This window comes from Cherax quadricarinatus, chromosome 33, assembly GCF_038502225.1.
Source record: "Cherax quadricarinatus isolate ZL_2023a chromosome 33, ASM3850222v1, whole genome shotgun sequence".
In the NCBI taxonomy this organism is placed as follows: domain Eukaryota; kingdom Metazoa; phylum Arthropoda; class Malacostraca; order Decapoda; family Parastacidae; genus Cherax; species Cherax quadricarinatus.
This window is the reverse complement of record NC_091324.1, coordinates 5848668-5861872: the sequence shown is the minus strand read 5'-3', so window position 1 is coordinate 5861872 and position 13205 is coordinate 5848668. Positions and strand designations below refer to the sequence as shown.

General features: G+C 40.5%; 1 protein-coding gene across 4 annotated transcripts in view; it reads left to right on the top strand.

Moving 5' to 3' along the window:
* Positions 1–13205, top strand: part of Ptp99A (Protein tyrosine phosphatase 99A) — a 727568-nt gene that overhangs the window by 636348 nt on the left and 78015 nt on the right. For all 4 annotated transcript variants that reach the window (XM_070090786.1, XM_070090785.1, XM_070090787.1 and 1 more), the window contains 2 exons: positions 1638–1767; positions 10583–10750. In XM_070090786.1, coding sequence (XP_069946887.1) covers positions 1638–1767; positions 10583–10750 — 298 coding nt within the window. The remainder of the gene's footprint in view (positions 1–1637; positions 1768–10582; positions 10751–13205) is intronic.

Here is a 13205-nt window from a genome sequence, read left to right as displayed (position 1 = left end):
AGAAACCACCCATTTACCAATTTGAACTACCCCAATAAAGTGGTCAGAAATTGGTAATTTGGCCAATTTCACCCAAATTAAAAAAGATGCCAATTTCAAAATAGGGTCCAGAATAAACAATATAGACATTCTTGGCACTAAAATAGCATATCCTCTGTTCATTAGTCACATTTCTAGACCCCTCTTGTATTACTATTGCTTTTAATTTTTATTTTTAATTCATACAAAAAAAATACAAAATTTACTGTTATGCAGACTACTGCATTATTGTAAAAATGGTATAAATAATATCAGTGCACTAGTGAAAGAATATTAGACTCCCCAGTTGAAGTGTATTGGACGTGTGGTGTGATTTGCTTACTCCTGAACATTGGGAAAAAATAAAACATTTCCGCTACTTTGAGCTCAATTTCAAGGTCGTTTTCATCATGAAAGTAATCAAAATCATCTCTATTTCTGTAATATGTTTTCCATTTTATCACCTGAGACCATGAAAACGAGAATACAACAATAAATACTATATGAAAATACACCTCAAAATCAGCGTTTTAGTCCAAAAAAACGGTCTTTTTTTTTTCTCATTATGCACTGCATGCTGCAGGATTTTTTTTATGTGGTGCACACTGACCACACAGACCCATTCTCTCACATGTGGGCCTACCAGCTTTCTCCTGCTTGATTTGAAGCCGCTAGAATTTACACGTATAAATACGTCAGAAACAATGGTGCTTGAGACGTATATATATATGACCGAAACAGTCAGAGGGTTAATTGCCTGTTGAATCCAGGCTTTTGCTGTTGGTGGCATGCTTGCCCACATAGCCATCACACCCTGGTTGATATGGCACTTCGCAGAGGCAGTGCTCCAGTTTCCTCTCGAAGCCTACATTTATTCTGGCAATATAGCTGATATCTTGGACCTCAGATGTTGACACACTGCTCTCTTATTATGCCTGTGGTGCCCCTGCCTTTCACTGGGTCTGTTTCATCCTTTCAATTTATCTTCCTCTGGTACCTTGTTATGGTGACCTGTATATTTGGGACCATGCCCACAAGTACTGCACCATATCTTCCATGAATATGTTATCAAATGTAGTTTCTCTCTATTCACTTTTCCAGAGAGAACAGTTCAATTGTATATAGGTGTTTCCATTATTTACTGTTGATGTGCTTATCTTTGATGTATTTGTTCTTTACCTTTGATATACTCATAAGTTACCTTTGATATAGTCATACCTTACCTTTGATATACTCGTATCTTACCTTTGATGTGTGTCTGGTGGGTTTTGACAGGCATGACCTCTTTGCTCAAAATTCATGCTTGTTTGGGTTGTGTAGGTTATGCTGTTTTATAAAGTTATTAATTTTGAGTTGCATCAAAGTATTCTATGATGTGCAGTCAGCAGATTATCTCTGTACCCTTTCCAGAGCTCAAACAGTATATCCTGCCCTAAGCAGCTGCCAGCATCGTATGTTTTACCATAAATTTATATTTAACCAAAAAAGGTAATTTATTTCATTGTTGGTCACTAGTAAAGAGGCAATTTTTGTGATTTTTTTTTTCTCATAATTTGACACTTGGTATAGTTTGAAATTGGAAAGTATGATAATATGAAATAATTTTTTTTTCCTACTAGTGCTGGTGTTGGAAGGACAGGCACCTACATTGTGCTGGATGCCATGCTGCAACAGATACGTGTTAAGGGTCGTCTCAACATCTGGGGTTTTCTTAAACACATTCGCACTCAGCGAAATTTTCTTGTACAGGTTTGTGAAGTCAAAATAAATGTTTACCTTCATAAAAATCATTAATGTTAAGTATTTTTTCAACAAGCAGTTATTAAGAGACCAGTAATTTTTATGCAGGAAACCCATAATAAATACTGTACTGGCCATCTGCCCATCCCTCAGTAATTTTGTGATAATGCCAATGTGTGTGGAGTTGTGAATGAATTTGTAATACGATTTGATAATAGACTGAAAGATATTAGCTGCAGCACAAACAAATTGCAAGAAATTGAGCATTCAAGATTTTTATATAAAATTGCAGTGTTTAAAACCATTCCTTAGACATGCACACTATGTAGTGATTTTTTTCAGCTTTTGTTTAAAGTATTTTTACCCATTCACACCACCCATCAAACCCACTCCATTACGCACATAGGTAATGATTGGCCTGGTTGTAATAGGTTTGGAGCAAAAATAAACATAGCAGTAGTATTTAACTTGTATTTTCCTTCACCAGTTATATATGCATTATGTACACTTATGTACATTATATGCAAGAATGAAGTATAAGTGTACCAAATGGTGATAGAGGGAAAAACAGCAGCCTGAGAGAGAGAAGCGCACTTCAACCAGCTAAAGGCGAGTCTGGTAAATGTTGACCGTGAGTGACACCACATCTCAGCACTTGGCAGGCTTGTCTGTGATTGGTTAATGAGCCAAGATACTGATTTAACGATGGGTCCCCAAAAATCATTAAACCCATAGCACCCAGTTCACTGGTTAGGAGGCAGCCTATATGGGAGTGTGTATATACATTGAATAAAGTATAACGTACTCCTTGCATGCCACACCCCCACCCCAAAAGGGCTCTAATGGCCAGAACTAGGCTTCCACCTCCATGGGTAGCGTGCCGCCATGGCACTGAACAGTAATGGAACCGCCTTTCCTCTCAGTCATCCAACTCATTAGATGGAGCTAAACTTTTCTCAAGACATAAAGCCGAACTGTAAACTTAGAGCGAGATAGTGGACAGTAGGTCTAACGTAGGTTCAAGATACCTGCGGACGGTAACAGAATGTCCCCTCACTAACACCCCCTTTCCCATCAACATCACCACCAAAATATTTTATATATAAAAAAAGGGGGGGGGGGAGAGAGCTAGGCTACCCATATAGACCCTAATACATCCTAAACTAATACATCCTAACTTAAATTTATATATGAGAAAGATAATTAGCCAGCTTATTACCCTTGCTGGCAATATGTACAATGTGACAATTTTAGGGTTGCAGACTGAGACTCCAATGCCTGAGGCGTGTGTTGTGGTTCTTTATGGAGTTGAGGTAATGACTGCCCCACGTAGATCTCGAAATGTTCTAATGCCAGTATTTGAGCAAGGGCTTCTTTTTCAGTTGTGGAGTAGGCCCCTCTGGTGAGGTTGATACTTAGCCGAGAAGTAAGCCACATGCTGCAAGCACTCTTCCCCATCTTTTTGTAGAAGTACTGCCCCTACCCCTGACTCACAAGCATCAACCTGTAATGTAAAAGAGTTTGAAAAATCAGGAGACATGAGAATGGGTGCAGTACAAAGCAGACGTTTTGCTTTAGTGAATAAGGCTTGGCACTCTTGGGTCCACTGAAACTGGGATTTCTGACTGGTAAGTGAGGTTAGGGGGAGCTACAACATCTGCAGAGTTCTTGCAGGATCGTCTATAAAACCCTACCATACCTAAGAAACGTTGGAGGGATTTCTTATCATTAGGTACTGGATAATTTTTAATGGCAAGAATTTTAGCAAATTTAGGGGCCACTTTGCCACTACCTACTTCATAGCACAAAAAACTAACAGTAGATTGGCCAAAGGATGACTTAGATAAATTAGCAGTTAATTGAAAACTCTGAAATTTCTCAGAGAACTTTAAGTCTGGACATATGTTGGTCCCAAGTATTGGACACGACTACTATATCTAGGTAAGCGGCTGTGCCTTCAAGTCCTGACTGCTGCCTTATAAAGTCTACATGAAACTGACCCAACTGACATTTGCCTAATTTGAATTCCCTCCTGTACTTGGCAGGAATACACTGATAAGCCCCAAGAACTGTGGTTTTCACCACCCAATAGTTGACAAATTTGTCATTATTCAACACAGATGTAAACTCCTGTGCCTTACCATACAATGCTGTATATACCAATGCTGCCCAGTGCACCTCAGGCCACCTTAATGCTCGAGCCTGATTTTCAAATGCCTCAAAAAACTCTTCAGGCTCGGCTTCAACAAAACAAGAAACTAGCTGTACTGCCTTTTACACACTAAAGTCATCTACAGTCTGCTTGAATTGCCTCCTCCTCTTCTCTCTATCAAACTCCTCCCTAGCATATGCTTGTTGTTTCAAGATTGAGTTTGGCTAACTCAAGCGCCAATGAAGCAGACTTGCCCTGAGACAAACCCAATGCACCTGTTGCTTCACAAGACTGCTGGTCTGATTGCTCTGGTGTTATTCCTCCCATATTATGAAAGGAACCTGAGCAGAGATCTGCGATTAACAGCTCCTGTAGTGGGAGATAACTCAGTTTGGTGTGCTATAGTTGCTTCAGCTCTTAAGAACATAAGAAAGAAGGAACACTGCAGCAGGCCTACTGGCCTATGCGAGGCAGGTCCAATTCTCCCACCAGCTTAAGCCAGTGCCTTAACCTAGTCAGGACAGTCACATTCGCTTAAGGGAGGAGCACGGCATCTCGCCTAGTAGCACAAGCTAGTCAGGTCCAATTCTCACCCACCCACACCCACTCATGTATTTATTCAACCTATTTTTAAAACTACACAACATCTTAGCTTCTATGATGGTACTCGGGAGTTTGTTCCACTCATCCACAACTCTATTACCAAACCAGTACTTTCCTATATCCTTCCTGAATCTGAATTTTTTCAACTTAAAACCATTGCTGCGAGTCCTGTCTATGCTAGATATTTTTAGCACACTATTTACATCCCCTTTATTAATTCCTGTTTTCCATTTATACACCTCAGTCATCTCTCCCCTAATTCTATGCCTTTCTAGAGAGTGTAGATTCAGGGCCCTCAGTCTATCCTCATAGGGAAGATTTCTGATACATGGGATCAACTTTGTCATCCTCTTTTGTACATTTTCCAGTGCATTTTATCCATTCTGTAATACGGTGACCAAAACTGTGCAGCATAATATAAATGAGGCCTAACCAAAGATATGTAGAGTTGAAGCAAGAATTCTCTTAGCTTAATTGCAAGCACTTATGCACTGTTGTCTTGGTTTCAGATTACTGCTAACCAGAACTCCTAAATCTATTTTGCAATCAGTAATATTAAGATCAACATTATTTAGTTTTGTGGCATGGTTATTTTCCTGTCTAGCATTTAGAACTTTGCATTTGTTTGTATTAAACTGCATCTGCCACTTCTCTGACCACTGCATCAGTCTATTCAAATCATCCAGGAGTGCTCTAATGTCCTCATTAGAATGACTTGGACAGCCTATTTTGGCATCAGCAAATTTGCTTATGTCTCTATTTATTACCTCATCTATGTCTTATGTAAATCGTGAACAACAAGGGCCCTGTGGAACACGGCTTGTGGCGTGCCCCCATTCTCATTTCTCCCCATTTATTACATACTCTCTGCTACCTATTTGTCAATCATACCTCTACCCAGGAAAAAATTACTCCTCCTATTCTGTGTGCCTTAAGTTTCCTCAATAGCCTCTGATGTGGAACTTTATCAAAAGCCTTACTGAAGCCCATATACACAATATCATATTCAGTATCATGATCTACCTCCTTAAATACCTTAGTGAAGAAAGTTAGTAAATTTGTAAGACAGGAACTCCCCTTTGTAAAACCATGCTGAGATTTATTAATCAATTTATGCCTTTCAAGGTGGTTACGAATTGCTGTGGCAATTATTGGTTCCGCAAATTTTCCAACTATGGAGGGAAGGCTTATTGGTCAATAGTTCAAAGCTAAGGACCTGTCACCTGCCTTGTAAATAGGTATTACATATGCCATTTTTCACTTGTCTGGCACTCTGCCAGTTTGTAGTAATATATTGAAAAGATTAGCCAAAGGTATGCTAAGTTCCTCTTTACATTCCTTTAAAACCCTTGCAAACAGTTCATCAGGGCCTGGGGATTTGTTAGGTTTTAATTCTCTATTTATCTGAGGATCATGTCTCTGGTTACCCCAATAGTGCATAGTTTATTATCAGTTTATTATCTTAGCTTTGTATAAATAATGTCACAAAGCTGCGCAGCAGTAAGAGTTCGTTGATACTCAATACCAATAGAACTAGCAATTCGCCAACAACACTGTAGAGAAAGTTTGGGCAGACTTAGTAGAGTGAATTCAGACACCAATCGCTTGACTAGTGTAGGTGGCATTAACCCCAACTTAACATGCTGCTTGCTGTACATGCAAGAAGCAGCAGTGCACATTACAGCTACGGAATACACATACACACAATAGCAAGGTTGACATGCAATAGCGATAGCGATTGTAAGGCTGACACACAATAACGGAAGCGATGGTAAGGCTGACACACAATGCTGAGTGATAGCAAGGCTATCCAAACGATACTAAGACTAGCTCCAGCTCCAGCTCCCGGACAGGGCTTCTTATATTACACACACACACACACACACACACACACACACACACACACACACACACACACTCACTCACCACCACTACCACCACTCACCACACCACTCACTCTCCACTCACCTCACCTCTCACCTCTCTCTCCTCCTCTCTCTCACTCTCCTCACTCTCACCTCTCACTCCTCTCCCACTCTCTCTCTCTCCTCCCCACCTCTCTCACCTCTCCTCCCCTCTCACTCTCTCCCACCTCTACTCTCTCCACTCTCTCTCTCTCTCTCTCTCTCTCTCTCTCCTCTCCTCCCCCTCTCTCTCTCCTCTCTCACTCCTCTCACTCCTCCTCTCTCCTCCCCACCCCTCTCCCACCTCACCCCTCCTCACCTCCTCCTCACCTCCCACCTCCACTCTCTCCACCTCTCCCACCTCTCACCTCACCTCTCTCCCCCACTCTCTCTCACTCCCCTCACTCTCACTCACTCTCTCCCCACCTCTCACTCTCTCACTCTCTCTACTCTCACCTCTCTCTTTTTTTTTTTATTTATTTTTTTATTTTTTTTTTTTTTTTTTTTATTTTTTTTTTTTTATTTATTTATTTTTTTTTTTTTTTTTTTTTACACATGGTCTTTGACAAGGCAGATCCTAGCTTTATTGACAAGCTTTTATTTACAGGTTAATTTGGATTCCTAACTTTATTGATAAGCTAAGAGCTGTTACCTACATCAGCTCATTTGAAAGCATTTTTATTGTTATGAGACATACAAGTAGGGAACAGGATGAAGTTGGAGCCATCTGTGGGCCAGCATTTTCATTTGATCAACTGACGTTATCTCGTTGACATCATTATGCTGAATCGAATGAGTTCCATACTCCGAGTCATCCTGGGTATGTATGATCTCAGATGGAGGTGATGTTCTGAGAAGGGTACAGCCAGATGGAAGTTGCTGCTTTCTGCCCGCCTTGTGGCATAAAAGCTTGTTTCGCGCTGTCCTCAAGTGGATCCAAGTGTGGTATTTTGACAATATTGGCCTTGTACATAACAGTAAGGCCACCCACATCCCTCCTATGTTGAAGGCTCTGCTGAAATGACAGATCCATCCAGGATGGGTCCAGGCGAGATGAGACGTCCTTGCTCTGTTCTCTACTCTGTCAAGCAGTCGCAGATGAGAGGGGGGACAGGCAAACCAAGAAAGAAAGGAGCATACTCAAGGTGTGAGTCTTTGTGCTTCTCGTACAGCATCTTGCAACCCCTACTGTCAAGCAGATGCGAGATACGGCGAAGTGCTGTAAGCTTCCTGGCTGCCTTGTTTGCAAGATTTACAACATGGTTCTTCATGGTTAGTTTGGAGTCAAATTTCACCCCAAGGATATCAACTTCTTCTCCAGGTGCCAACATCCTCCCATTCATCCTACTACTGCACCAGCATTACCATCATGGTGCCTAGAGACGATCATCATTTCGTTTTCTCAGGTGCAAATGTTACTTGCCATCTATTTCCCCTAAGCTGATATAGCTCTCAGCTGGTGATTGATGTAGCTTAGAGCAGCTGGCATTTCTTCTCTTGGATAAGTGAATGTCAGTGTACAGTCGTCTGCATATGCATGTGATTCTGGGATGAGATGAAGAAGGTCGAGAAGTAGACATTCCATAACAGTGGACCCAGCACACTTCCTTGTGGGAACGCTTGCCCCAATAGGATGTCTTGCTGATTCCGCTCCATTGAGGACTACACTTAGAGATCTACCATGAAGGTAATCACTGAGGAGACATAGCGAGAGCCTGCAATTCCCAGTGCTTGAAGTTTTGCTAAGAGGCCCTGGTGCCACACCCTCGCGAAAGTGCCAGCAATGTCCAGTGCTACCACACAGCTGACTTTGGATTCATCCAGTGACTGGTGCCACTTAGTGAGAGGTTTAACAACAGATCAGCAGCAGAGTAACCTATCCTGAAGCCATATTGACGATCACAAAATAGTGAGTGGTAGTCAAAAAATCTGTCATTTGTCTTGAGATTATTGTCTCAAGAATTTTGCCAGTGATTGACAGGAGACACTGGTCTGTAGTTGCTGATTTCTGCTCTGCTCTTCTTTTTGTGAACAGGGACTACATTTGCCTCTTTCCATGGAGAGGGCCATTTGCACTGTACTAGGCAGTGCTGAAAGATGCGAGTTAGAGGTGCTGCTAGCTGGTCTGCACATCTTCTCAACAATCTTGGGCTCAACTTGTCTGGGCCCTACAGTTTCCTTTCTTGGTCAAGTGGATTTAAGAAGGAAATGCACCTCCTCCTGCCTTATTGTCACCCCTGACAGTTTTGACACAGTTCTTGCAGCTAGCCAAGGAGGGTCCCTTGCTGGATCAGGAACTTGCATTTTGGTAGCAAAGTGTTCAGCAAAGAGGTCCGCTTTCTCTCTCTCTCTCTCTCTCTCTCTCTCTCTCTCTCACTCTCTCTCACTCTCTCACTCTCACTCTCTCACTCTCTCTCTCTCTCTCTCTCTCACTCTCTCTCTCACTCTCTTTCTCTCTCACTCTCTCTCTCTCTCTCTCTCTCTCTCTCTCTCACTCTCTCTCTCCCACCTCCCCCCTCCCACTCCTACTCTACTCCTCTCACTCTCTCACTCCTCTCCTCACTCTCCCTCTCTCTCTCTCTCACTCTCACTCTCTCACTCTCTCTCTCTCTCTCTCTCTCTCTCTCTCTCTCTCTCACACACACACACACACACACACACACACACACACACACAGAGGTAATGATTGGCCTGTTGACCTGGTCACAATGGGTTTGGAGCGAAAATAAACACAACAGTAGTATTTAACTTGTACAGTGGAACCCCAGTTTTTGTCTTTAATCTGTTTCAGAAAATTGAAGCAATATTTTGCGTAAGAAATAATGTAAATCCAATTAATCCGTTCCAGACACCCAAAAATATTAACAAAAAATACATTTTATAGAGAATAACGATAGTTTTACATACAGAAAACAATGAGAAATAAATATAAATGACTAATGAAATGGATAAATGAACATTTAACATCGCTTTTACCTTTATTGAAAAGACTTGTTGGCATATGGAAGACGGTGAGGAGGGGAGAGGGAGAAGAGTTTATTGTCCTGAAGTCACACTGTGTTTAAGCCCCCCCCCCCCTTTTATTATGAAATAATAGAGAATCTTTTCCCGATGGTAATGACACCAGAAGTACGAAATTTGATGGAAAACTTAAGGAATTACACTCTCACGAAGTTAGCGGTCTTGGCGATATGTGTGCATCAGCGATTTTTGCCCACTTTGAGCCCTATTTTCTGCCAATTCCATTGTTCCATTTGACCAAACTCATAGCTATTTCTTTAGAACTCCGTTTGTTCTTTCGATTGAGTACAAGAAACCGCCCATTTACCGATTTGAACTACCCAATAAAGTGGTCAGAAGTTGGCAATTTGGCCAATTTCATGCAAATTTAAAAAAATGTAAATTTCAAAATAGGGTCCAGAATAAACAATGCAGACATTCCTGGCACTAAAATAACATTTTTTCTGTTCATTAGTCACATCTCCAGGCCCTTCTTATATTACTCTTGTTTTCAATTTTCAATTTTTATTCACAAAAAATAGAAGATTTACTGTTATGCAAATGACTGCATTATTATACAATTGTACAGATAATGTCAACCCATTTGTGACTGTGTATTAGACTGGCCAGTTGGACACGTATTGAACAGTGACGTCATTTGTTTCCTCTTGAACATCGGTAAAAATCTTACATTTCTGCTACTTTGAGCTCAATTTCGTGGTACTTTTCATTGTGAAAGCAGTCAAAATCATCTCTATTTATGTAATATATTTTCCATTCTATCAAATGAGACCAAGAAAATGAGAATACAATCATAAATACCATTAAAAAATATACCTCAAATCTGGCGTTTTTATCCAAAAACACGATCAGTGTTTTTTTCCTCATGAACTGCATGCTGCAGGATTTTTTTTTATACTGCACACACTGACCACACAGACCCATTCTCTCACATGTAGGTTTACCAGCTTTCTCCTGCTAGATTTGAAGCTGCTTGAATTTTGGGGTATTAATACGTCGCCAACAATGGCTCGTAAGACGTATCTATACAACACCAACAGTGCAAGGGTTAAAAAAGGGTATTGCCAGCATATGGTGGAAGTGTTCATTAGATTTACATTGTAAGTATTTGCAATACACATTAATTTGTTTTTCTTTTTTTAAGACTGAGGAGCAGTACATTTTCATCCATGATGCTCTCCTGGAAGCTATTCAGAGTGGGGACACAAATATCCCACGTTCTGGACTAGGTCGGTATATTCGTATGCTGCAAGCTTCAGGAGGCTCTCAAGAGAAACCACAGCCTTGGTATCTTTTAACTCATCAGTACAAGGTAAGTTAAATTAGAGTTTCAGCTCAATACCATGTTCAGTTTTAAACAAGGTATAGTCTTGTATATTTATTTGGCAGATATTTTCAGAATGTTTTTCATCATATGAAATTTCTTAAATTATTGTTTCAGTTTTTAATTTTTGGTTGTGCATGAAATTACAAAACAATGTTTCATTGTAATTACAACACCATTAACATTACCAGTGTTAACTTTCATTATAAAGCCTTATTTTATGTTTATTGGATTCAACCTGACAATTACAGTAGAACCCCATACCCACAGGGGATCTGTTCCAAGGACCTACCACAGATACCGAAACCCTATATATAAGACTTTTTCATTTCATATATGCCTATTATAAAGTTTAATTGATAAATTATGAACAATAAGTGGAGAATTATCGCTCTTTTGCTGATGGGAAGCACTTCACAGCTTCTCTTGGGCTTTGAAGAACTCCCATCATTTCTACTTGAGCAAAATTAAGGGTTATTTTCAGGCCATGGTAAACCATGGATAACTGAAACTGTGGATACTGGACCCGTGGATATCGGGGTCCTACTGTATTTGTAAGTCAGTTGTTTACACTTACATTGCTACTTCAATTCCCACTTTATAAATACTATTCATTTAATTGTAGTTTTCTTACATTTATACAAAATGCAGTGTGGTTTAGAAAGACACGTAAGCAAACACTACAACATATTTATTAGAAAACGTTTCGGTCCTGGGACCTTGATCACTTCTAGCATACAGAGGTAGAAAGACATTATATATATAGGCGGAGAGTGAGGTGTGACGCACGTGACCTGAGTAATGTCATAAGAACATAAGAATGGAGGAACACTGTAGAAGGCCTACTGGCCTATGCGAGGCAGGTCCTTATCAAAACAACCTCTACCTATGATGAGGACGGGTAGACGATGAAATCATGTGACTCCTGTGTTGTTGGGTTGGTGCTGCTTAAGTATCATGTATGCCAATGTTTTTGAAATTTTTTAGTTTCCAGTGTTGCGTTCTATAGTGTCGGTGACGGCGATTAGTGAAGCTTCTAGGTACCGTCGGCGTCTTAGGTCTGGTGCCTAGAAGCCTCACTAATCGCCGTCACCGACACTATAGAACGCAACACTGGAAACTACAAAATTTCAAAAACATTGGCATACATGATACTTAAGCAGCACCAACCCAACAACACAGGAGTCACATGATTTCATCGTCTACCCGTCCTCATCATAGGTAGAGGTTGTTTTGATAAGGACCTGCCTCGCATAGGCCAGTAGGCCTTCTACAGTGTTCCTCCATTCTTATGTTCTTATGACATTACTCAGGTCACGTGCGTCACACCTCACTCTCCGCCTATATATATGTCTTTCTACCTCTGTATGTTAGAAGTGATCAAGGTCCCAGGACCAAAACGTTTTCTAATAAATATGTTGTAGTGTTTGCTTACGTGTCTTTCTAAACCAACTTGTCGGTATTTATTACCAAGGTTTATACCAAAATGCAGTGTGTTTAAAGACTGAAATTAAGGTAATAGGGGAAATAATTGTTGAAGCGGGAGACTATATATTCACTCCTAAAAATCAAGAGTATATTTAAAAATATTTGACCCTATATTCACTTAACATTATATGGTAGTACAAAATTCATTCAACAGTTGGCAAATAGCTGTTTATTTGTGTAATACAGTACTGTATTTGCAGAAAAATTATATGGGCAAGCATACTGCTTATTGGAACTTTGTGGGGGAGTGTGATGTAATTTAGGTTTGTGGTAGTGGGGGGAGGGGGTAATGTGGGTGAGTAGTCAGATGACCTTCAGTACATGATGGTGTTCTCCTTTCTTAATTCTTACACTTTGAAGGGATACACTTGTAGTGTGTGGAGTATCTGTGGCATGTTGAATATTTGTGATATACAGTAGACTGTCATTTAACACGATTTTGTCTTGCACGTTTGTGCTATAGCATGATTGAAGAATTGCGGCATATTTTTGTTGAACACTTCGTAAAATTAGTTTAACACAGTTCCATGAGGGGAAAAAATTTGAGTGAGCAGTTGCCTGCCGGGCGGAATGGTCTGTGGGTTAGTGGGTTACACCGTTGTCAACGGGGGAGACCTATCACCTTCTCCTGCCTCCCTAAGCCACCCTCATCACCCTCATCATCTTCATCATCAAGTGTTTAATGTTGATGAGACAAGTGTTTTTTGGAAAAAATGCTGACACGAACTTATATCAGTCAGCAAGAGAAAAGTGCTGATAAATTAGACACGTGCAACTCTTGGGTATCTTTATTGAGGAAACGTTTCGCCACACGGTGGCTTCATCAGTCCATACAAAGGAGAATCTTCTTCAAGATTCTCCTTTGTATGGACTGATGAAGCCACCGTGTGGCGAAACGTTTCCTCAATAAAGATACCCAAGAGTTGCACATGTGTCTAATTTATCAACATGTCGG